This window comes from Notolepis coatsorum (assembly GCF_963971535.1).
Source record: "Notolepis coatsorum genome assembly, chromosome: 14".
NCBI lineage: Eukaryota > Metazoa > Chordata > Actinopteri > Aulopiformes > Paralepididae > Notolepis > Notolepis coatsorum.
The window spans coordinates 70,593,537-70,620,271 of NC_140178.1; the positions used below are offsets into that span (position 1 = coordinate 70,593,537).

The 26,735-nt window shown below is 49.3% G+C and overlaps 1 protein-coding gene across 2 annotated transcripts in view; it reads left to right on the forward strand.

Annotated features, from left to right (window-relative positions):
• Positions 1-26,735, forward strand: part of tex2 (testis expressed 2) — a 156,066-nt gene that overhangs the window by 79,259 nt on the left and 50,072 nt on the right. For both annotated transcript variants that reach the window (XM_084328553.1, XM_084328554.1), the window contains exons 3-4: positions 5,774-7,613; positions 25,931-26,131. In XM_084328553.1, the coding sequence (XP_084184679.1) occupies positions 5,802-7,613; positions 25,931-26,131 (2,013 nt within the window). In that variant the 5' untranslated portion in view covers positions 5,774-5,801. The remainder of the gene's footprint in view (positions 1-5,773; positions 7,614-25,930; positions 26,132-26,735) is intronic.

The window sequence follows — 26,735 nt, forward strand, 5'->3', positions numbered from 1 at the left end:
GAGTACCACGACCTCATGGAGGTATTCAGTAAGACCAGGGCTCAGGCCCTTCCACCTCACCGCCCCTATGACTGCGCCATCGACCTCCGCCAAGGGGCTCCCCTTCCCGGCAGCCGCCTCTACAGTCTGACTGTCCCAGAGAAGAAGGCGATGGATCTCTACATCTCTGAGTCATTGGAAGCAGGACTCATTCGGCCTTCCTCCTCCCCGGTGGCGGCCGGGTTCTTCTTTGTTGGTAAGAAGGATGGGGACCTGCGACCCTGCATCGACTATCGTCAGCTCAACGAGATCACCATCAAGAACAAATACCCCCTACCTCTCATGAGCTCCACCTTCGAGCCACTGACTCAGGCCTCGTTCTTCACCAAGCTGGACCTCCGAAGTGCCTACCATCTTGTCCGTATCCGTGAGGGCGATGAATGGAAGACCGCCTTCAAGACCCCCAGGGGCCACTACGAGTACCTTGTAATGCCGTTCGGCCTCACCAACGCCCCGGCGGTATTCCAGGCACTCATGAACGACGTCCTTCGTGACATGCTGGAGGTGTTCGTGGTGGTGTACCTGGACGACATTCTCATCTTTTCCAGGACCCTCGAGGAACACATCCTGCATGTCCGCCGTGTGCTGGAGCGCCTCCTCCACAATCGGCTCTTCGTCAAGGCGGAGAAGTGCCGTTTTCACTCCAACTCCGTCGACTACCTGGGCTTCATCGTTGAGAAGGGCTTGACCCGAGCGGATCCTCGCAAGATCCAGGCTGTGGAGGATTGGCCAGAACCCACCACTCGGAAGGAGTTACAGAGTTTCCTCGGGTTCGCCAACTTCTACCGAAGGTTCATCCGGAACTACAGTCAAGTGGCGGAGCCACTTACCAAGCTAACCTCCCCTGCTCTGCCGTTCGACTGGTCCCCAGCGGCATGCGCTGCGTTCCGGTCCCTCAAGGGAAGGTTCACTTCTGCCCCTATCCTGCTCCACCCTGACCCCAAGAGACAGTTCATCGTGGAGGTGGACGCCTCGGATTCTGGCCTGGGCGCTGTCCTATCCCAGCGATCTCTTTCAGACCAGAAGGTGCATCCTTGCGCCTTCTACTCGCGTCGCTTCCTCCCCGCCGAGAGGAACTACGACACCGGCAATCGGGAGCTGCTGGCGGTCGTGGCTGCGCTGGAAGAGTGGCGTCATTGGCTAGAGGGTGCCGAGGAGCCTTTTACCATCTGGACGGACCACAAGAACCTGACGTTCATCCGCGCTTCCAGGCGCCTCAACGGTCGGCAGGCGAGATGGGCCAGTTTCCTCAGTCGGTTCGACTTCTCGCTGACCTTCCGCCCCGGTTCCCGCAACACGAAGGCCGACTCCCTGTCCCGGATGCACTCCAAGGGGGCTCCACCCTCTGAGGACCCTTCTCCCATCCTCCCGGAGGCCCGAGTGGTTGGAGCCATCACCTTGGGCATCGAGGGTGTGGTGAGGCGTGCCCTACGCTTCCAACGTGCTCCAAGCAACGTCCCTAGGAGTCGTCTCTTCGTCCCCGACTCTGTCCGGTCCCAGGTACTGCTGTGGGGCCATACCAGCCGGTTCGCCTGCCACCCTGGCGTCCATCGCACGTTCTCCTTCCTGGCTCGTCGTTTCTGGTGGCCCACCATGCGGAACGACGTCAAGGAGTTCGTATTGGCCTGCGCGGTCTGTGCCCGCAGCAAGGCCTCTCACCAGGCACCCTCCGGGCTCTTGCAGCCACTTCCCATTCCGAGCCGTCCGTGGTCACATGTGGCGCTCGACTTCGTCACTGGTCTGCCCTCCTCCCAGGGGAACACCTGCCTTCTGACCGTGGTGGATCGATTCAGCAAGGGGGTCCACCTCGTGGCCCTCTCCAAGCTTCCCTCGGCGGCCGAGACGGCGGACCTCCTGACGCACCACGTGTTCCGCCTTCATGGCTTTCCCCAGGACATCGTCTCTGACCGGGGGCCCCAGTTCACCTCCCAGGTATGGCGGGCCTTTTGCAAGGGATTGGGGGCAACGGTCAGTCTCTCCTCTGGTTATCATCCCCAGACTAACGGGCAGACGGAGAGGATGAACCAGAGCGTAGAGTCTGCTCTTCGGTGTGTGGCAGCCGAGAGACCAGCATCCTGGAGCCGTTTCCTTCCCTGGGTTGAATACTCCATCAATTCAATGGTCAGTTCCGCCACCGGCCTCTCCCCTTTTGAGGTCTCCCTGGGCTACCAGCCCCCTCTTTTCCCCGCACAGGAGACGGAAGTGGCAGTTCCCTCCGTGCAGGTCCACCTCGACCGCTGCCGACGGGTTTGGGAGATCACCAGGACCGCGCTGCTCCGGACATCTGAGCGCGCCTGTCGTGGTGCCGACCGGCGCCGGGTTCCTGCGCCGACTTACCGCCCTGGGCAGAGGGTGTGGCTCTCCGCGAAGGACCTCCCGCTACGGTCCTCGGCCAAGAAGCTCAACCCCCGCTTCGCCGGGCCTTTCGAGGTCCTGAAGGTACTCAGTCCGGCGGCCCTGCGCCTGAAGCTTCCTGCATCCATGCACATCCACCCCGTGTTCCATGTCTCCCGGGTTAAGCCCGTCTCCCTCAGTCCCCTTATGCCTCCAGCTCCTGATCCGCCGCCTCCCGTGTTGGTGGATGGTCACCCCCAGTGGCAGGTCCGCCGGTTGATGGGCGTTCGTCGGCGGGGCCGGGGGTTCCAATACCTGGTGGACTGGGAGGGTTACGGCCCTGAGGAGCGTAGCTGGGTCTCCCGGCAGCTCATCGTGGATCCCGGCTTGATCACCGACTTCCATCGAGCCCATCCTGACGAGCCGGGTCGGCCTGGTCGCCGGGTGGCTCCCGTGGAGGGGGGGGTACTGTGAGGTTTCTGTCCTTGCTCTCTCACTCGTTCTGTTCCTTTAACCACCTCGCTCTGTTTTCATTTGTTTTTCTGTTAATTATTTCAATTCCCTCATTCACACGCTTCTCCCCAGTGACGTCTTCAGGGACGTCGCTGATTGGTTCTCTCAGGTCCGCACGCTTTTCAATCACATTCCCCAGCTGTCACTGCTTGTCAATCAATCAATCCCTTATTATTTATACCCCGTTTCTCCACTCTAAGTTTGTTGGATCGTCTTGATTTTTCTCTGGTTGCATTCTCCGTTTTGCTGCTGCTGCTGCTTTTGCTCTCTGTGCTATCTCCAGGATTTTTCCAAGAAGCCTTCCTCTTGGACACCTGTTCCCGTGGCGCGCGCTCGCTCCGCTGTTGTTCCAGCACCATTACGCATTACGTCTGGGTGAGTTTTTATTGACTGTCTTGATCTATTTCCGTTTTTCGTGTGTTACTATTACACTGAAGATTACCACCTTTTTGTTCAGACAGTCACTCACCCAGCGTTCCCTTTTGTTTGTTCCCTCTGGGATAATATTTTTGGGACTTTTCATCTCCCTCTGTGTGTTGCTCACACCGAAGATATTATTTCACATTTGGATTGTTTTTGGACTTCACTACTGTGTGTATATTACACGAAGATATTCACTTGGGACTGTGTTTGGAGTTTTGCTCACTGTGTGTATTACACGAAGAGATTCACTTGGGATTTGTTTTGGAATTGTGCTCACTGTGTTTAATTACACGAAGATTAGTTCACCCTGTTCTCCTGCTCGTTCAACCTGCACTGTTGTTGACTCGTTCCCTCTCTCCCTCTCTCGGTCTCGCAACACATCGGAGATTCTGCCGAGAGAATTCTGCAGAGCGGTTCTGACGTCAACATCTGCTATTCCCAAACTACCACCACGGGAGAAGCTGCAGAGCAGCAGAACTTTTGCCCCCTGGCCTATGTACCTGTCTTGTTGACTTGCCTATCCTGTACTCTTTATATTTAGTATTCAAATAAACAAGCCCTTGTATTTGGCAACTCTGAATTCCTACTCTCTTGTGTCGTGCGTTTGGGGTCGGTGTCAAACCATAACAGCTATACCATTAATGAACAAAAATACAACAAAGGTGTCTTGCGCTGAAGCCTCTCTCTCCTTGGAGCTGTCACTGTCAGCAACCGGTGCTGCCAGCCCCGGCAAAATAACGTTAGCTGGTGCACTGTTGTCCCCGTCTTTGTTTTTTTGGTGAATCCAAATTGTCCGAGGCTTGGGTGTTTTCGTTTTGACATTTTCTCCATTTAAACGTTCACAAATCCTGAATAAAACCACAGTTCTTTTCTAGTTTACCATTCAAATACCGCAACGTAAACCTCTGTGATTTGAGTGCAGCGCCGCCACGGGACGTGTGGATGGCCACAGCAGGAATAGACACAGCGTTGTGTTTATTAGTGGAGACAAATGTTTGGAAATTGGAATGTAATTAGCGACTAAACACACAACATTGATATATTTTTATTATTATTTATTTCAGGAACCTTAAATGTACAGACAATCTAAATCTATAACCTGTGTGACACAAAAATGGACGATGTTTTAGAGCTCCACCTGAATGTTTGAAAGTAGGCTTTCAGGGGAGCCTGTGTCCTTTTCAGGGGAGCCCCATAGCTCCCCCGTAATTCAAACCCCGCCATCAGTATATGAACTCTTGTACCCATCAGTATATGAAGCTCTTTTACCCATCAGTATATGAAGTTCTTGTAACCATCAGTATATGAAGCTCTTTTACCCATCAGTATATGAAGTTCTTGTAACCATCAGTATATGAAGTTCTTGTAACCATCAGTATATGAAGCTCTTGTAACCATCAGTATATGAAGCTCTTTTACCCATCAGTATATGAAGTTCTTGTACCCATCAGTATATGAAGCTCTTTTACCCATCAGTATATGAAGTTCTTGTAACCATCAGTATATGATGCTCTTTTACCCCTCAGTATATGAAGTTCTTGTACCCGTCATATATGAAGCTCTTGTACCCCTCAGTATATGGAGTGTTTATTGACTGCAGGCTGTTCATGATGAAATCATGATATCGTTGATAGCAGCAATCACATATTAACTCAGATTGCTCTCAAAATGAGATTGTCAATATTTGAGTAGTTTTTTTTTTATTATATCACACTTTACATCATCATGCACTTCAATGTGATGAACAGCAGTTGGATTATTTATGTTGTGATTTTGTTTACTGTTCACATATTGTGATATATAGATATCGAAAAATATTATAGATATATATAATATTATCTATAATATTACAAATATATTATAGATATTAATTTATTTCATAGGACCATGTGTGCGCTCGCGCATAATTTAACCAAGGCTTAACGATGATTAGCAGCATAGAGTTTCTCTATATGTTTCTATGTTTGGACATGTGTGTCTCTGTGTCTCTGTGTCTCTGTGTGTGTGTGTGTGTGTGTGTGTGTGCATGCTGCCGTCCTATCTGTGATCAGGCGAACAGAGAGTGATGAGCTTGATACAATGGAACAGAATAACCAGGCACGATAACAACAAGACTTGCCTCATTTAGACTTAGGCTGAGCATATACAATACAAGTCCTGTTTTCTATATCACTACAGCTTGACAGCCACTTTGTGTGTGATTATACTGTGTGTGTGTGTCTGCATGTAGATTATATGTGGGATTTTCTGTAGGCATTGGTGATTTGTAATGTGATTTTCCTATCCTTCGAATCCCTGTTGTATTATTTAAGTAATCGTTTGTTGTTGATAATGGCTGTGAATTGGGCACTTTCACTAAATTAATCTCTCTGTCTCTCTCTCTCTCTCTCTCTCTCTCTCTCTCTCTCTCTCTCTCTCTCTCTCTCTCTCTCTCTCTCTGTGTCTCTCTCTGTCTCTCTCCCAGGCTGTAGGCCTTGTGCAATGTGGTGAGGATGAGCCAGGGCAGCAGCAGCAGCAGCAGTAGGGGGAGTGGCCAGCATGCTGATGCTCCTCCCCCTCGCCCTGCCCCTCCCCCTCCCCCTCGCCCCGCCCCTGGACCCAAGCTGCAGGTGCAGCGCTCCCTCTCGCGTGATACCATCACCATCCACTTCTCCGCCCTGGGGAAGGAGGAGGAGGAGGAGGAAGAGGAGCTCTATGGAGCAGCTGTTGGGTCCATTGGGGCTACGTCTGGGCTGGATGGCCATGGGGGGACTAAGGGTCTGGGGCTGTCGGGACCTGAGGACCAGGGAATCACCGCAGGCCTGGAGGCCAGCGAGGAACTACAGTTTGAACCTGTGGGTCCAGACATCTCCCCTGGAGCCGCCGTGCTCCCCGTGTCCTCCTCCACCACGCTGTCTGTGCAGACACCTGCCCAGCAAACACAACCCCACTCTCCAGCCTTGGCTATCATCCCCACCTCCACCCACTCCTGCTTGAGCTCCACCCCTCCCGCCAGCTCCTCCTGGCCCTCTGACCGGCCTTCACCTCCTGCCACAACCGCTAGCTCCACCTCCTCCTCCCCCTGCAGGTCTGCAGCCCTGTCCTCCTCCAAACCCTTCCTCAGCCTTGTCAGGACTCTGTCCAACGACGTTGAGGCAAAAGAAAGCACATCCACAACATCCTCTGCGGCCCCTTCCCACGCCCGACACAGACACTTAATGAAGTCGTTTGTCAAGTCCCTTTCCACGGATACCGGCAAGCCTGAACACCAGGAGACACCTCTTCACCATCACCACCATTCTCACACGACACAGTCCACCCAGCGCCCTCTGCTGGAAACCCGGCGCAACATGCAGCTCTTCAAGCAGTTCTCCCAGCCTCGCTTGTCCACTGGCACTATCGTCGTCACCCCAGCCGGCGGGGACTCCAAGACAGCCCCGTCCTCCCCCCTCTCCTCCCCAGATGGTAGGTCTTTCTTCAAGGTCCAGGAGGTGGAGGCCAGGATAGAAGACACCAAGCGCCGGCTGTCAGAGGTGATGTCGGACCGCCTGCAGCTTTTTAGTAAGATCATGGGCGAAGAATCCGTTACAACGGGCGTATCGGGTGCCGGGTGCTTGGGTAGCGCCATTCACCGCGCCAAATCCCTCTCCTCCAGCGCCTCAGAGCTCAGTAGTGTGGCGGCTGTGAACGGCCACGTGGAGAGCAACAACAACTACAGCATCAAGGAGGAGGAGGGCGGAGAGGGGGAAGAGGAGGATGAGACTCCCACAGGCGAGGGTCCAGACTCTGTCTTTTTCTCCTTCCCATCTCTGGGACCGGCTCTGGCCCTCGCCCGGGCCTCCTCCTCGCCCCTTCTCCCCAGGTCACCCTCCCTCACCCTGGGACGCTGCTCAATGTCAGCCCTGGTGGCTCGACAGGAGGACGAGGACTTCTGCGAACTCTACAGCGAAGACTTTGAGTTGTGTACGGACACGGAGACACCCGACGGGGATCGCCCCGGCTTTCGGCCGCCGTACACCGGCAGCACCGGGCTGTGTAGTGAACTCGACACAGAGGAAGAGGAGGAGGAGCCGGCAGAGGCGGAGAGTGTGCCTGTGACCGCCCTCGTCTTGCTCACACAGTTGGTGTACTGGTACCTGGTCCTGCCCGTGCCGCCCTACGTATGTGCGGTGGTACAGGGGGTAGTGGCCGGCTTCATGCTGGCCATCCTGGTGCTGTGGCTCTCAGCGCCGCGGGTCCCCTTGTCTGGGCTGAGGAGAGGGAGGCAGAAGGTGGACCTCTGGAATGTGGCCCAGCTGGACATAAAAGAACCGGAGATATACAAGGTGAGACAGAACTGGCAAGGGTGGCATGGTTGTGCTGTGAATGTTGTGTTGTGTTGTGTTGTGTTGTGGATGTGATGTAGAACACACTATTAGGTCACAGTGTTTTTCCACAGTCATACGAAGAGAGTACGGTCAGTATCTGCTACATAATATGAACAATATCTCAGACATAAAATAGCTTCCAAAGGTGAATATAACTATTGATCTTGTTCTCGCATAACTTTAATCCTCTTTCCATTTTCAGGCCATTTATAATATAATACGCAATTCACTCTCCACAGACCACAGTCACTCAGAGGTTAAGAAAGCCTCTCACCGTAGCTATAGCTGTCATTACCTCCGATAGAGAGCCCAGCTACATCCTGCATTCGATTTAGCCCTGCATGTTGTATACATGCTGTTGATAGCATCAACAAGATAAGCAGCTAATGCATTGCATTTATCTAGCGGTGCTTCTGTGTATTGGAGAGAGGATGAGCCACGCAGCACAAAGAGCACCTTATGTCTGATCTCATTAGATAGCTGAGTTGTGTCTCTGTAGTCTCATATTGTGAGACTACATATTGTGGTTGTTTCCAGGTTTGTGGTTTCTGTGGGTTTGTTTTGGTTAGGGAACAGGGACACACCTATACACTAGATACCAGGCTCAACTATAGGACTAGTATTGTAGGACTTCCCCACTACTAAAATCCAGTACCAACACTCATGCATAACATGTCAGAAATGTATATACAGTGGGCGGCTAAGTGGCGCAGTGGGCAAGGCACTTGCCACTAGTACAGGATATGCTGGGTTCGAGCATTGCTACCAGCTTGGCTGGTCGTTCATACTAACACAATTGGCAGTGTTAGGGGTGGGAAAGCTGGTGGGTGGGTCCTGGTCGTTGTAAACAGCGACTCCTACAGTTCGGTCGGGGCGCCTGCTCAGCGAGGAAAGGATCTAAGGGCGGTAGTGTGATCCTTCCACACGTTACACCCTCTCAGTGAGAGTCCGCGCTGCCAGGTGAAAAGAAGCGGTTGATTGGCTACACATGTGTCGGAGGAAGCATGTGATAGCCTCCACTCTCCCAGACCGACCATAGGGGGTAGGTGCGCAGCGACCAGGAAGGGGATTGGGAATTGGCATAACAACTAACATTGGGATGGGAGAAAAACGGAGGAAAAAGGAGGGGGAAAAGTATATACAGTAATTCAGTGGATACCTACAGTATCTATAATACAAAGCTGTTAATATCAGTGTACTGTATACCTATCTATAATACAAAGCTGTTAATATCAGTGCTTACCTATCTATAATACAAAGCTGTTAATATCAGTGTACTGTATACCTATCTATAATACAAAGCTGTTAATATCAGTGCTTACCTATCTAGAATACAAAGCTGTTAATATCAGTGTATACCTGTCTAGAATACAAAGCTGTTAATATCAGTGTATATGTAAGGATTCGTTGTTGGTGGTGTGGACCCAATCGCAATAACAGGAACGAGAGAGATAGATAGGCAGGACACAACAGGGTGTAGTTGGAAAAAGGCTTTACTTGGCTTCAACTACAACAACAAAATAATAAGTACCACAGCATAAGCTGGCAGCTAATGATAACAACGGATGTGACAAGAAACGTTTACGAACCGACAGGGGAGTGACAGGAACAGACAGAATATATAGGGACACTAATCACTAACAAGACACACCTGGGCAGAACAAACAATGAAGACAATATCTAATATGACAGTAAGGAACAACAATGATACAAATACAACACTAAACCAGACCGGGAAACAGAGTGGGCAACACACAGGAATACAATACACACATTGAACATTGACGTAAACATTGAGGACAACAGGAGATTAAACATATGGAAACCGATTAATAGAGGGAGTAACACATTGAGTCCGCTAGAGGGAGCTGCAGGGCAGGCCTTCTGAGGCGGAGGGATCGTGTGGCCAGCCTGTGCAGGAATCGAACCAGGCTGGCGCGGATCCTGACAGGACCCCCCCCCCTCGAAGGACGGCTTCCAGACGTAACGGAGGCAGCCACAGGAAAGGCGGGGGGCCGGGACCCAGGGAAGTAGTGGGAGAACACGGGGAGAGCCTTGGAGAAACCGGGAACAGGATCAGGCTGGGGCAAGGAGGGGGCGGGAGACGGAGACAGGGGCCCAGTGAGGGGGGCCGGGGACAGGAACAGAGGCCCGGAGAAGGGACCGGAGCGGGGGGATGGCGGCAACAACCCAGGATCCGGGGCTGGGACGAGAGACCCCGACTCAGCCGGCGGAAGAGTCGAGCGCCCTGCAGCGTGTCGCCGCCGGGGTCAACCCGACGTGGAAGCAAACCCGGGGGAGGCGGCAGGGCCAGGACGCTCCAGCTGGGTCTCGGCGTGGTAGGCCACACAGGGACCCTCCTCCCGAGTTGGTTCGGCAGCTGGTTCGGCGTAGTCCACCCAAGGAGCCGGAACCCCCTGGGTTGCCTCCGCATACTAGTCCTCCCACCAGGGCGGCGGCGAAGGGGACCTGTCGAGACGGGAGCCCCGTCTCCTCCTGGGGCTGCGGCGTTGAGAGCCGCGCCTCGTCCTGGGGGCTCCTCGGAAGGCACGACCCTGGAGCTCCATGTCCGCGGTGGAGGCGGCGCTGGCCGCGGCGGTCGTGCTGGAAGTGAGGCCGGTGGAAGAGGTTGTGCCAGATCTCCCTCGTCCTGCTTGCTGGGTCCAATTCAGGTCGGTTCGTTCTGTAAGGATTCGTTGTTGGTGGTGTGGACCCAATAACAGGAACGAGAGAGATAGATAGGCAGGACACAACGGGTGTAGTTGGAAAAAGGCTTGTTGGTGTGTTAATATCAGTGCATACCTATCTAGAATACAAAGCACATATTGTGGTTTTAGAAATGTTCGTCAATCAGTGAAAAATTGCTCTTCTTTGTTTTTATTTTTGTCGTTGGTCTGTCGTGGTCTGATTGGGACTCCTCTCCTCATCATGACATCACACTAAAACACTGACATCTTCCCTGGTGTTTCAATTAATTTGTCTCTATGCTCAAAGCTTTACGAATTACACTGTGAGCACCTTCTCAGACTTGGGTCAACATAGTGAGGTTATACGCCTGGTTTCACCTTGAAACTGTGTGTGTGTGTGTGTGTGTGTGTGTGTGTGTGTGTGTGTGTGTGTGTGTGTGTGTGTGTGTGTGTGTGTGTGTGTGTGTGTGTGTGTGTGTGTGTGTGTGTGTGTGTGTGTGTGTGTGTGTGTGTGTGTGTGTGTGTGTGTGTGTGTGTGTGTGTGTGTGTGTGTGTGTGTGTGTGTGTGTGTGTGTGTCTGTGTCTGTGTGTAAATGCATAAGCTAGTGGGCTTGTGTGTGTGCAGAAACAGACTGTTTGTTTATTATGTGTATTAGCATACTGATTTGTATAAATGTGTGTATGTGTGTGTATGTATGTATGTATGTGTCTGTGTGTCTGCAAATACAACATGTCTATGTGTGTGTGTCTGTACTTGTGTGTGCGTGTTTATGTGCACTGCATGTGTGTGTGTGCCTGCAAATACAAGATGTGTATGTGTCTGCAAATACCGTACAAGATGTCAATGTGTGTGTCTGTGTGTGCGTGCGCGCGAGTGTCTCTGCGTGTGTTTGTGTGTGAGTGTGTGTGTGTGGGTGTAAATGCTTAAGCTAGTGGGCTCTAAGCTGCTGGGGCACAGGGGGGTGTGATACCCAGAGCTGTTCTACAGCAGAGCGCTGTGCTCATGTGGAACAACAGACCACAGCATGGCACAACTTAGAGTGCACACGCACGCACACACACACACACACGCACGCACGCACACACACACACGCACACACACACACACACACACACACACACACACACACACACACACACACACACACAGCAGGGAGAAGAAAAGACGTAATGGCCAAGGCCATCACCCTCCTCCTCCTCCTCCTCCTCCTCCTCCTCACCATTTTGGACCGGAGGGACTTTTTCAACCCTTTTTGTTGCGTTCACACTGCAGGAACTGAGCACCATTGTAGTTCCTGAACCCTTTTCATTTTTCTGGGAATCTCCATATCAATAACCGTGAGGCACGCAAGTGTACAAGTTAAGCAGTGTTGTTGTGTTTATAGTAGGGCTGGGCGATATGACCAAAAACGTTATCGCGATAAAATTATAAAATTATTTTCATATAATTCGATATCGATAATTATCGTCGATATAATGTCTGTCAAGTTTAATTAACTTCTTATGCTGCTGCGAATGTCTCAAGTCGAGTTGATGTCGTCATCAGTCCGCGCACGTTAGCAGCAGCCGACAAGCGGAGTATCTCATGACAATAAATATGACACTAAAACTCTCTTCCGCCACAATATATTGAAACGACGTCCACTGTATAACCCCACACTACTTAAACGTGGCCTCAGAATTCAAAACACACACATACTCGGAACGTAAATATATAAAACAACGCCGTGCAAGCTAATTAGCCTAGCAAGCCTGTTGTTTATAAGTGGTGTATTCCATGACAATGTGCTAAATATTACACTAAAATACTCTCTTCCGCCACAATATATTGAAACGACGTCGACTGTATACCCCACACTACTTAAACGTGGCCTCAGAATTCAAAACACACACATACTCGGCACGTAAATATATAAAACAACGCCGTGCAAGCTAATTAGCCTAGCAAGCCTTGTTGAGTCCTAGTACCTCTGGGTCTCCTTCCGGATCTCGTTCGCTCTCGGCCATCTCCTTCACTGATTGGTTGTTAGCTGTTGTGCGTATGCACATCACGTCATCACGTAACGTTGGTTGTTGTTAGTGAGTGTGGTGAGCCGAGGCTGAACGGAGCCAAGCTTGGAAATCGATATATCGAAACTTTGCGACCACGTTTCATGTTTATTTCGAGGAAATAATTTATCGCGATAGTTATCGTTATCGTTTTATCGCCCAGCCCTAGTTTATAGGTGAAGTAACGTTATTTCCAATGTTACGCTATTTGGCCAAACTGGAATGCAGCCAAGCTTTCTCACTACATGCCCACACTGTCCCTCCGGGGAGAGAAGGCAGTAACGCAGTCGGATTACATCACCTCAGCGTTCCTATTGGTGGTGCGAATGCAAACAGAAAAAAGCCCTAAAGGTATGTAGTTCTCAGGGGAGCTCCTCAGTGGGTAGTTCCTCTCAGGGAGTATGAAAGTATGTCGTTTTCAGGGGAGCTCCTCAGTGGGTAGTTCCTCTCAGGGAGTCCCCACAACGGTTTGGTCTAAAAACACCTATATGGACATAATCACTAAGAGTTATAGGCGGCACTGCCAGCTAGAAGGTCCAGGGTTTGATTCCCGCTTGGGGACCAGGTTGCCGTGTTGCCAGTTACCCAGGTGGGGTATCTCCCGGGCCTTTTTGTGTGTTTGCATGTTCTACCCGTGCTCGCAAGGGCCCCCCCCCCCGATAAGATAAACCCAAAAGGAAAAACGACTGATCTCAAAACGAGATTAGATTCAAATGTATTGTTATGATATAGCACAAGTACAATACACCATCCAACCATAGTGGATAAAGAAATGCTCCAGAAATGCGTGGAGGAAGGCTTAGTGAGCCTCAACGCGCGAGCGCACACACAAAAGCACACACGCACAGTGACGGTCCAGGGTTTCCGTTAGAAAAAATTGTTGCCGGTCTCCGTGACCTGCAAGATTTCAACTACCGGACAAATGAGATTAATTCCGGTCATAGTTTATTGAGCTTTAAAACAATTAATAGGCAGGCTATATAAAGAATGTCATCCTCAAGGCATGTAGATTTATAATATTATTACTTAAAACTAGGCTACTTTTGCGTATACAGTCATTAATATATTCCAAATAAAATAAGTCCCTCGATACTCCGTCTCCGTGCTGCTGCTGACTTGAAATAAAATAGACCGCGTATGTGGCAGTCGGTCCGACAACAGCAGTCTGTTATAATCACATTTTTATGAGCTAACGAATTCCGTTATATTGGACATTTGTATTAATTATATCAAGCGAAGAACTGAGAAAGCAGAGAGACTGCAACATTATCGTGGTTTGCGTGACTACTCTCTCCACCTCAATGTCACGCGGTCGAAAAGGGCGCTTGTCTATTGGACAGTGGAAATGTGTGTGTGGCTGCGATCCTGTGTGTGCGCGCGCGCGTGTGTGTGTGTGTCTGTGTGTGTACTGCGGAGCCCAGATCAGCGGAGCCGAGTTTTGACATGGCATTGATCCATTGTTCTATTGAAGCACATTACCACCATCATCTCGCTAAACAACTTGTAGACCACGGTGTTTTTATGAGTGCCCACAAGTAGCCGTTTTAATAATATAATAAGCCGCGCGCCTCGGTAATAATAATAAGCCGCGTTTTTTCTTCCTTCTTCCCAAGATGCACAGACATAGATAGATAGATAGATAGATAGATAGATAGATAGATAGAGAGAGAGATAGATAGATAGATAGAGAGATTAGATGCAGTGTGCTTGTTTTGCAGTGAGTGCTGCGAGCAGTGGTAATAATAATCACTTCCTATATTTGGTTCGCGTTTGGTCCGATGAAGCGAACCGAGACCTACGTTTTTAAAGCTCTCGCTGACAACGTCGTTGTCATTATTAGAAGCAACGAGGAAACAAATGTAATGATCGTTTCGTTCATCGCATAGGCTATTTAATTTTAGCCTATTTTAATACAATTCAAATAATCAAATTGTGCTTAGACTCAGGGAATTATTTTCACCGGACATTAAGACCGGAGAAATTAAATATGTCGGACTTCAAGAGATTTTGCCGGACAAATACCGGTAATTACCGGCTAACGGAAACGCCACACACGCACTGTTTGAAATTAATCATTCTAGCAAAGTAGGCTTCTATTATTCGAATGACTGTTTTAATGGGTATCATAGTATTTTTTTTTTCTTTTCTTTTTTACAATTTACTTAAATATTCCATGAGGTCCATAGATGTCCCTAGATACTTGAACATGCAAATGGACCTTGTAGAAGTGGAGCAATCTTCCATTTACTTGGGTATGTACTTTTAGTCAAATATTCAGAAAATATGGCTAGGGCTTACGAGGTTAAGCTTGTCTTAAATCATCATTATGAGTTATGCATGTGAAATACATGTTATTGATCACATGCATGTGTGCGCCTTTGGAGACCTATTTCAGAAGCAACCCGAGACACACAGCGTGCTCCCCGCCTCTCCTCTTCTACGTTATGTGAAGAGCAGCCTTCAATTACACCAATTCCAGGAATATATATATATTTACAGAATAGATATAATTTGTCTGTTCAAAAGCTGTAATGGGTTGTCCTGGTATGACAAATTGCAAATGCAGTTACTGGTAACAGCGATACTGAATAAAAACATGCAGACACTCACTGTTCTAAATATTATTAAAAATATTTCCACTACTCCAAATCAAGAAAATATTTTTTATTAAGTATCTTTTCACGGCGGACATGGTGGTTGTAACTGAGGGGTACAATTCCCTGACTGTATTAAATAAGTATGGTATCATTAAACCACTACTGTCTTATGTACATTACTACTGGCCATACAGTACACAGGTATATGAGATGAACACCTCCACAATGACACGGTTCCACAACAAATATGGGTTAGAATAATATTTATTAGCAGCACGAAGATTATCTTACATTACTTGAGAATTAGAGTCGCGCTTGTAAGGCGAAGAATGTGCATGAATAGGTCAAGAGCGTAAGTCCATTAGAATATTACGCAGGAGATAATGAATACCACCTGTATCATAGGAATTATATCTATGGTACACTAGTAGAGCAGCGGGAGATACTAAGGGGGTTCCCACCGGTTGTAAGCCAGCAGGGGGAGGAATGTTCGAATGCAAACTCTGGATCAACGGGGAATCAATAAGCTCCAGCTACGGGAGGCGGTACATTACTCCCTTGATCGGCAGACGAAAGCAGCAGCTATAATCCAAGTATGCGTGCAGCATAGTGACAGGCAACATGGAAGAACACAAGATGGCAAGATACAACGTCAGGAGAGCAGTAATAGAGGCAAAACGGCGTTACAGGGATAAAGTTGAACTTCAGTTTGAACAGGCTGACTCTAGAGGCATGTGGCAGGGCCTCAGAACAATGACAGACTACAAAGGAACCCCCCTCAAACTGAACAGTGACATCTCCTTAGCAAATGATCTCAATTCCTTCTATGCGAGGTTTGAGGCTGTGAATAACAACACCAGCCTACAAACCACGGCAATGGGGGGGGGGGGTCTGCTGATGGAGACTCAGTGTTCAGGGTAACAGAGCATGAGGTGAGACGGATCTTTAAAAAAGTGAATATCAGGAAGGCAGCAGGACCGGACGGCATCCCCGGCCGCGTCCTAAAAGTCTGTGCCGACCAACTGGCCCCGGTATTCACTGACATCTTCAACCTGTCCTTGGAACAGGCTGTCATCCCCACCTGTCTGAAGAAGTCCACCATCATCCCTGTACCCAAAAAATCTACGCCCGCTTGCCTCAACGACTACCGCCCTGTAGCCCTCACCTCCATAGCCATGAAGTGCTTTGAGAAGCTAGTGAAGGGCTACATCTGTTCCTCCCTCCCCATCAACCTGGACCCTCTGCAATTTGCATATCGCCCCAACAGGTCCACGGAGGACGCCATAGCCCATGTGCTGCACACAGCAGCATCACATCTGGACAAGAGGCAGGGGAACTATGTGAGAATGCTGTTCATCGACTACAGCTCAGCATTCAATACCATAGTCCCCTCCAAACTCATAGCCAAGCTCAGGGACCTGGGCTTGAACTATGACCTGTGCCAGTGGGTCTTGGACTTCCTGACGGGCAGACCCCAGGTGGTAAGAGCCGGCAACTGCACCTCCTCATCCATCACGCTCAACATAGGGGCCCCCCAGGGCTGTGTTCTGAGCCCCCTCCTCTACTCCCTGTACACACATGACTGCGTAGCACAGCGGAACAACAACACCATCATCAAATTTGCTGATGACACAGTAGTGGTGGGCCTGATCTCTGCCAACGACGAAAGGGCCTACCTGGAAGAGGTAGAGAACCTGTCACAGTGGTGTCAGGAGAACTGCCTTTCCCTGAACGTCAGCAAAACAAAAGAGATGATTGTGGACTTCAGGAGGTCGGGGGTCAAGGACTACAGCCCCCTCAGCATCGACGGGGCACCGGTTGAGAGAGTGAACAGTTTCAAGTACCTCGGAGCCCACATATCCGAGGACTTGACATGGACCACACACATTGACAGTGTTGTGAAGAAGGCACGACAACGCCTCTACTTCCTCAGGCGCCTAAGGAAGTTCCAAGTCAGTCAGAAGATCCTTAGGAACTTCTACTCATGTACAATAGAGAGCATCCTGACCGGCAACATCACCTCCTGGTTTGGGAATAGCACTGCACAAGACCGTAGCAGACTACAAAGAGTGACATGTTCAGCCGAACGCACAATTGGAGGGGGGCTTCCCACCCTCCAGAACATTTACATCAAGCGGTGCAAGGGGAAGACTAAGAGAATTATTAAGGACTCGAGCCACCCGAACAACTGCCTCTTTGAACTGCTGCGGTCAGGCAAGCGATACCGGAGTCTTAAGGCGAGCACAGAAAGACTCAGAAGAAGCTTCTATCCCCAGGCCATCAGGCTGCTAAACGAACAATAATCGCTAAACGAACAATAATCACTATGCAACAACCATCAAATGCACACAGCACACACACCCACACGCACACACTCACTCAAACAAACAACACACTGCAGCACCCACTCTCCACACTTTAGATCACACAAACACACTTACACTTTATATTTATTGATAAAGGATTTGCACTACAACTCGTACACCTACTGTGAATTGTACCTAAATTGCACCTCGTCCCATTTCTCCATTTCTGCCTTGCACTATATAGTATTGTTCAAGTTCAAGTTCTTTAATAGTTGTCATACAGAAGTACAGAATACTTTCATACAAAATGCTTCTTACTGTTACGCTCCAGAGACTGTGCTAGACAAGATAGTATCAAATAACATAATAACATAATATAGCATGAATTTAGAAGAAGAAAAATTAGGTCACAGTGTTCGGTATAGACTCTAGTATATATGTACACTGTATGTATACTGTATATTAGTACACTGCACAGTATTGTATATTGTATGGTAACTACGTCTATTCTGCATCGAACATTGTACATATGTCTAAACTGAACACTGTGACCTCTTTTTTTACTTCTAATTTTACTATGTTTTTATTTCATACTTATCTTGTCTTGCACAGTCTCTGGAGCGCAACAGTAAGAAGCATTTTGTACAAAAGTATTCTGTACTTCTGTATGACAACTATTAAAAGAAACTTGAAACTTGAAACATAGGTGAAAGCCAGCCAGCCTCTCCTAGAGACGGGCTCGAGTGATGTTCCTCACGGGTAAATCCCACACAGTAGTGGGTGTAGACGATTCTCCTCCGCTCCAACAGCCACAGGACCAAAGCAATAATCCAGCCGGAAAGGGCTCTGCATTCACCGGTGTAGATTCTCCGGTGTGCGGTACTTCACATTAACTAGGTCGAACTGGACGTTATTCCACTAAGCTCTGACACTTTTACTGTCCTATTCGCACGCGGTCTCAAGGCTCTATTTTGGGGCAAAACGGGCCCACTTCACAGCACGTTGTATCGTGGTGTGAGGCTTCAACTTATTGGGTAACATACTGCTGTATTCACCTGCGCCGTATTTATACGTTAGGTGAACAATCTAGTACCAGCCTTATTTCTGTCTCGTATTCTTGCGCAGAGCCGGTCATGTCCAGGCATGTCTTTGGCGGTGACTTTGAACTAGACATTGGGGGGTATGGCCGTGGCGCCTAGGGGATCGCTTCCAATAGGAGAACGAATATTATGGTCTGTCCTGTACCAGGTAAAGGGATATTCCGTGTATATGTACAAAGAATATACAAGGGATATCAAACGATATACAAATATTATACATGGGATCTCAGGCAATAAATATATATATTCGGTTTAATCTGACCCTTTGTAACAGCCGCCTCCTAATTAGTCCGCACCTAATTAGATAAGCAGAGACAGATTAACCGCACTGTCCACTACTCAATGTCCGTTGTGAGGAGTAGGGCAATTCACAAAGTCAGTGGGTCATGGTCGTCATTAAGAGAGTCGGGGAGCCTTGGCGACTCGATCAGCCTCGCCACGGGTCGGGTGTATGTCCGCCCCTGGACGAGCACTTCTGCCGCTCTGACCTTTCCGTCGGCACCAGTGATCACTTTGCTTACGCGGCCGGCCGGCCACGCAGCTCGGGGTAGTGACTGGTCTATGATCACGACGACTGTGTCCACTCTTAAGTTGTCCCCGTCCTTGACCCGCTTCTGACGGGCTGGAAGGGATGGTAGGGGGGTTAGGAGGAAGCGGGCCTGAGACTGCTTTGATCTGTGCTTGGCTGCGCCTCCACCTCCTCCGTCTGTTTCTCTTGTTTGCTCTGTACCCCGTCTGAGGAGGGGCCGGTTCCGGCCGCCCCATCAAGGAGTCGCTTGGGGTGCTGGGTTCGAGGTCAGCTACGTCTGGAGCGCAGCTGAGGGGGGTGGAGTTCCGAACTCCCTCTTGTGCCCACGGTTCTCTCACAGGCCTCTCGCTTAATGTCAATAGCCTCTCAACGGGCTGTACGAGGGAGTGGCTGGTGTCGCTCGCCTTTGTGTGTAGGCAGCGTGTAGACGTGGGTTGACTGTCAAGTCCGTAGAGGGGGCCCTGGAGCGTCCACCCCAGTCGGGTCTGAACCGCGACTGGGCATCCTTTGGGTCCGATGTGGGCCACCTCAATTGGGAGAATGAGGTCCGCGTGGTCGGAGCCGATGAGCAGGGTCGGTGTGGCACCGTCGATAAGCGGTATAGGTAGTTGACGTAGGTGCACATACTTCGCCATCAGCTGTGGGATGGGGTAGGTGTACTGGGACAGGCCTATGTCGTGGCTGGTGAAGACGTTGGTAATACTATACTGCTTCTCGGGCTGGTCCACCGCTGCTATCTTGAAGGAGACCTTTTCACCCTTTATGGTCTTCTGGTCCCTTCTGATGGTGCGTATTGTCATGGTACCTTTGGCACCCCGCAGGCCCAACTGGGCTGCTGCGGAAGCGAGGAGGAGAGTCTTTTCAGACCCATCGTCCAGGACGGCGTAAGTGTCCAGGACCTTGTCCTCGTAGCTCAGGAGCACTCTGACCACTGTCTGTACACAGTAGGCTATGTGTGCTAGCAGAACTAGACTCCAGTCACGAGTCACAGTGCACATGTGCGGTGGTTTATCCACCAAAAAAGCGCCAAAAGATCGAAAATAAACTAACAGAGCCAGAACTGTTCAACTCCTCTGGAGCCACAGCCAGCAGAGAAGCCGGTTTACTTTCGCTTTTAAACCAGCTGCAGTCTGAGAACTGTGAGGGGATGTAACACTAAAGATGGCGGCAACGACAAAGAATTGCTGCAAAATAAACATACATCTGTTTTTTTTTAATACTTATAACAATTCGATAATTATCGATATCGAGAAATAAAATAAAATTATCATATCGTTATCGCGATATGATTTTTTTCCATATCGCCCAGCCCTACACTGACTCACCTCGTCCGTGGTCAGCTTCCCGAAAGTGTCGCATTGATACAGCCGATGTTCCCCTTCACAGTACTGGCATTCAATCTTCCACTCCTCTTTCGTCGAGGGGGTGTTGTGGTTCTTGTGCTGCGGTACTGATTCGGCTTGGTGCATAACGGTCACCGACCGGCGGTTATCATTTGATCCCCGAGGTCCTGGTCTTGGGCTTGGTCCACTCCATACGAACGTGTCCAGTCGTAAGCTGCTGACCTCCCTGGCGAGGAACTCAGACAGGTCTAGGAGGGATGCCTCTGGGCCGTTGGGGTCACAGTGGTCTCTCTGCCGCCGAAAACGCTCTTGTCGGGCGGGAGGGAGCTTCTCTAATATTCTTTCTACATTAGAGTTAGCGTACAGTTCGTATATCCCTTTTTCCTTTTGGGACCCCAGCATCCCTACCAGGGACTGTACCTTGATAGAGAGGTCATCTAATGCTCTGTTGTCTCTGGCTGGGGGGAGACGGTCGATGTCTCTTATCTCTTGTATCACGTAGTCCCATATGCGTCCATAACGTTGGTCGAGGGCTACTAGAGCCGCGGTGTATGGGGTGGTAGAGTTGGAATATGCCAGCGCTATATTGTGCGCTCTGGGCACCTTCAGGTGCTTGAGTAGGATAGCATACTTGTACGTCTCATCGGGGACATCGGACATCATTGTCTCTAAGCACATTCGTAGCTCTGTGTACTGTGCTCTGTTCTCGTGTGTGAAGTCCGGGAACGTCGGTGTGCCAAGGTACGATGCCATGGATGGCTGGCACATCGGTGAGCGTTGGGGGAGAGGCCTCCTGGGCGAGTCTCCCCGTACGTGTCGTCGTGGGCTGGTACTTGGTGGGTACCGAAGCTCGGGTACCCAGGTGCTGTTCCTCGGTGCTGACGGTGCGTCAAACTCACCCGTGAGTTGAGTCTGGGGTTTGTAGCGCAGTGCCTCGGGGCTGACGTCTGGGCTGTACTGGGCCTCCTGGTCCAGAGTACGTTGCTGCTGGTCAGGGCTGTACTGGGCCTCCTGGTCCAGAGTACGTTGCTGCTGGTCGGCTTGACATTCCTCCTCTTCCTCTTCCTCTGCTAGGTCCTGGAGTCTTCTGTTCAGTCTCTCGGCGTGGTCCGGTTCTTCCCGGTTGCTGGGTCTCGTATGGACCGGCCGGGAAGGGGGTTCGGAGACATGGACAGGATCCTCCTGTTGGCGGGGTCCCGGGTCGCTTGGTCGGGTAGGGGAATGTGTCCTAGACCCTTGTCGTGATGATCTCCGGGAGCTCCGTGCGGAGAGAGGGGGTGTCGCCATGGCAATCAATTTATCCATCATCTGCGCCTGCAGCCGGTCGCGCTCTGCCTCGCGCTGGGCATGGGCGGCGTTGCGCACTGCTTCGCGCTGAGCATTGGCGGCGTCGCGCTGTGCATTGGCGCTGGCATGGGCGGCGTGGAGCTGTGCATTTGCGGCGTCGCGCTGTGCATTGGCGGCGGCGTGCTGTGCATCGGCGCGGCTTCTTTCAATGTTCTCTTCCGTCTGAAGGCGTCTGGTCTCCAGTCTTATGCGGTCGTCTTCACTCCTTTGTTGCGCCTGGAAGCGCTCTCGCGCGGTTGCAGAATGTTCGCGTTCACTGAGGGCTTGCGCTTGGAGTTGCGCGTGAAGGCGCTCTCGTTGGTCTGCAGCTTGTTCGCGCTCGCTCGTCTGTTGCGCTTGAAGTCGATCGCGTTCGTCTGCAGCTTGTTCGCGCTCGCTCGTCTGTTGCGCTTGAAGTCGATCGCGTTCGGTGGAGGCTGCCAGGGTGGCGATGAATGCCTGCGCCAGCATCTTGTCCGCTTCGCTGGGGGAAGACACCGACGGAGGTGATCGGCTTCTGGCAGTGCTCGTTGGAGATCTGTTCTCTGGGCGCGCCTCGAGGTCCGTCTCCTGGGCGCGCTTCTCTTCTGGTAGTGGGTCGGGTTCTGTCCCTGGAGCGCTTTCTTTATCCTGGAGCTCTCCGGGGACCGTCCCGTGGTCGTCGTCTGGGGGTAAAGTCATGTCATGTCCCTCCTGGTCCCCCCCGTGAGCTTGGTCAGTTACGTTAGAACCCACTAGGGTCTCTACTGGCAGGGTCGCCTGTTCGGTAGGGTTTGACATACTTTTACTATCCGCTTTTTCCGCGTTTAACGTCTGTATAGAGCTAGGTAGTAGACTGGCAGCGTAGTCCTCTAGGTAACGAGGTGGCTGCCGTCTGCGCTCCGGGCGATCTAGCTTAGGAGAACCGTTTGTGGAGTGTTCATCATTGGCCATGTTAATATTAATATTATATTAATATTACGCTAATTACCATCCGGCTCGAAGGACCAATTGTAACTGAGGGGTACAATTCCCTGACTGTATTAAATAAGTATGGTATCATTAAACCACTACTGTCTTATGTACATTACTACTGGCCATACAGTACACAGGTATATGAGATGAACACCTCCACAATGACACGGTTCCACAACAAATATGGGTTAGAATAATATTTATTAGCAGCACGAAGATTATCTTACATTACTTGAGAATTAGAGTCGCGCTTGTAAGGCGAAGAATGTGCATGAATAGGTCAAGAGCGTAAGTCCATTAGAATATTACGCAGGAGATAATGAATACCACCTGTATCATAGGAATTATATCTATGGTACACTTGTAGGGCAGCGGGAGATACTAAGGGGGTTCCCACCGGTTGTAAGCCAGCAGGGGGAGGAATGTTCGAATGCAAACTCTGGATCAACGGGGAATCAATAAGCTCCAGCTACGGGAGGCGGTACATTACTCCCTTGATCGGCAGACGAAAGCAGCAGCTATAATCCAAGTATGCGTGCAGCATAGGTGAAAGCCAGCCAGCCTCTCCTAGAGACGGGCTCGAGTGATGTTCCTCACGGGTAAATCCCACACAGTAGTGGGTGTAGACGATTCTCCTCCGCTCCAACAGCCACAGGACCAAAGCAATAATCCAGCCGGAAAGGGCTCTGCATTCACCGGTGTAGATTCTCCGGTGCGCGGTACTTCACATTAACTAGGTCGAACTGGACGTTATTCCACTAAGCTCTGACACTTTTACTGTCCTATTCGCACGCGGTCTCAAGGCTCTATTTTGGGGCAAAACGGGCCCACTTCACAGCACGTTGTATCGTGGTGTGAGGCTTCAACTTATTGGGTAACATACTGCTGTATTCACCTGCGCCGTATTTATACGTTAGGTGAACAATCTAGTACCAGCCTTATTTCTGTCTCGTATTCTTGCGCAGAGCCGGTCATGTCCAGGCATGTCTTTGGCGGTGACTTTGAACTAGACATTGGGGGGTATGGCCGTGGCGCCTAGGGGATCGCTTCCAATAGGAGAACGAATATTATGGTCTGTCCTGTACCAGGTAAAGGGATATTCCGTGTATATGTACAAAGAATATACAAGGGATATCAAACTATATACAAATATTATACATGGGATCTCAGGCAATAAATATATATATTCGGTTTAATCTGACCCTTTGTAACAGTGGTCATTACTAAGAGTGTATGTTTGGTTCTGGTTTTAGATACTATTGCTAAGAGTGTATCTTTGGTTCTGGTTCTAGAGAATATTACTAAGATTGTGCATTTGGTTCTGGTTTTAGAGAATATTACTAAAGGTGTATGTTTGAGTGGATGATGAGTTCTCATTCAACAATGCTGATAATTTAGATTTTTAACTGCTAACGCCATATTACACACAATGTAATTACAGTCATGCACGCAAAAACGACTGGGTGTTGCGATCAACCCTTTCAGAAAAACGTAAGATGCTTGTTTTTCCCGGCTTTTCAATCATAGTAGATTTGTAAACATAGTACACAACGTATATTCTATCTATATAAACTATAACTATAAGCTATAACTATGAATATAAACTAAACAAAATACACAATGTATATTCTATCTATACAAACTATACTAACTATATAAATAAACTATAAACTATAAAGTTTAAACTATAAACTAAACTAAAACTATAAACTAAACTATAGACTAAACAATACACAATGTATATTCTATCTATATAAACTATGCAATACACGGTATACAGTATGTTAGCAGCAGTGTGTGTGTGTGTGTGTGTGTGTGTGTGTAATAAATGTGCTTGTGTGGTTTGTAAGTCACTAAGGTGCTTTTGTGTGTCTGCTTAGAGTGTGTCCGTCAGTGGTCTGTTTGCCCGGTGGAAGTAGCTGTTCAGTGTTCTTTTGGATGTGGACCTAAGCCTGCGCTGCTGTCTGTCAGGGTGGCTGGGCTCTTTCAGGATCCTGTGTGCCTTGCTGACGCACCGCTCTGTGAATATACGGTCTATGGTGGGTAGCTTGCATCCGCAGATCTTTTCGGCCGTTGGCACTACTCTCTCCAGTGCTCGGCGGTCATTCTGGTTGGCATTTCCAAATCATGCGGTGGTGCATCCTGTTAGTATACTCTCCGTGGTGGCTCTGTAGGAGGCCCTCGGGATGTGTGGCCCCAGGCCAACATGTTTCAGTCTCATGAGCGTTGCTGGGCCTTTTTCACCGCGCTTCTTGACCCTCTCCACTGCGACCCTGTTGATGTGGATGGGGTCATGCTCCGCTCCTCCCTGCCTGTAGTCGATGATCAGCTCCCTGGTCTCGTCAACGTTGAGAGTGAGTTTGCTTCCCCTTAGGTGCACAATGCACAGTCCAGAGAAGGCGAGGATTTTATTTTTAACTTTCTTTACAAGTTCAATACAAATACTTGACAACTGTAGAGAAGTAGAAATGGATGCATTATCAAGTGCATCATTATGGTTCATAAACCTATCCTAACACATGTTCACAGTAGGTGTATATAGCTGACGTTACATGCTTTGCCCGCTCATACAGGAATCTCTCTGAGTGCCCTTCTAGTTAGAAATTAATTTAGTTTAGTTTAAGTATCTTATTTGTAATGATAAGCATGTTTACCAGGGGGCTCAGAGCGTAAGGTAAGCTGTCTGTGGTGTCCCTGGAGCAGGTTGGTGTAATGTGTCTTGATCAGTAACATTTTAAAGGGATGGACACACTGTCTGGTCACCGTGTGGGATTGAACCTGTGATCCTCTGGTTAGGGGAAGGTCTAACCACCAGACCACAGTGCCATCCCAGTTCAGTTGGTAGCTAAATTGTAATTTTCCATCTCTTTTATGCCTACAATCTATTAGTGGTGGTGAAATGTATACTTCAAGTTTCAAGTTTGTTTATTATTTGTCACGTATAAAATACATGTACTTTACGGTGAAATGCTTGGTTCTATATGAGCCCCTGAGAGTGTGCTTCATACAGTAAAAAAGTAAGCAAGTAAGCAATATATTGCATTATATATTATATATATTTATATATATATATATTGTTTTTTTTGCTTGCTTGACAATCACATTTTCCTGCAATAAAATAATTGGAATGAGGTGAACCGACATTCCAACATTATCTTATTAGATGAAACAGATGATGTATATATATTCCTTTGCAGATGTTAACACATTTTTCATTACTTGGTGCAAAAATTCACCATTCACCATTCTGTCTCTGCTTGACCATGTTGGAGATTCAGGTAAAGGCCTCTGTTCTTAGGGGTCACGCATCAAAAAGGTGGAGGTCAGTGTTTTGAGTCAGTGATTTGAGTCAGTGAGTATTAGTAATCGTCTCCTTGCCCCCAGGGCTGGATGAATGAGATCCCCAGCTATGACCCGGAGACGTACCACGCCACCCTGACCCACTCTGTCTACGTCCGCCTGGAGGGCTCCGTCCTGCGTCTGTCCAGACCCAACCGCAACATCGCCCGCCGCGCCACGCACCACGAACCCAAACCTGACGTCACATACATCAGCCAGAAGATCTACGACCTGACAGACAGCAAGGTGTGTGCTTGTTTGTTTGTGTGTGTGTGTGTGTGTGTGTGTGTGTGTGTTTTTGTTTGTGTGTGTGTGTGTGTGTGTGTGTGTGTGTGTGTGTGTGTGTGTGTGTGTGTGTGTGTGTGTGTGTGTGTGTGTGTGTGTGTGTGTGTGTGTGTCGCTACACGTACATGAATATGTTTGAGGTCTTGAGAGTGAGTTTAGCAGACAGTAACATCAAGCACACGTTTCCTCCTATCTTTGTTTGTGTGAGCGGGTTGTTGCTAATAGGTCATGTTTAGTGACACAGCCAGTCATCTGCTTAGTCACACACTGTACACAGACATGGGATGAATAAGGTCCGTGGCCCTGTGCATACTAGTGTGACTGCAGCCTTTAATGTGCGCTGGCTGTCTCCATGGTAAAGTGATCTGAAAGCAGAACAGTAATAGTCATTATGTAATAAATACAATTTCAAATAAAATCAAATGTATTTATTTGTAAAGCCCGAGATCACAAGGTAATGCCCCCATGGACTTGACAAGTCTTCTTTAACACATTCGGGGCCATTGGGATGCGTCTAATAAATCTCTAGAGGGCCGGCAAATGTAAACAGACGTGGGGCTGTTTG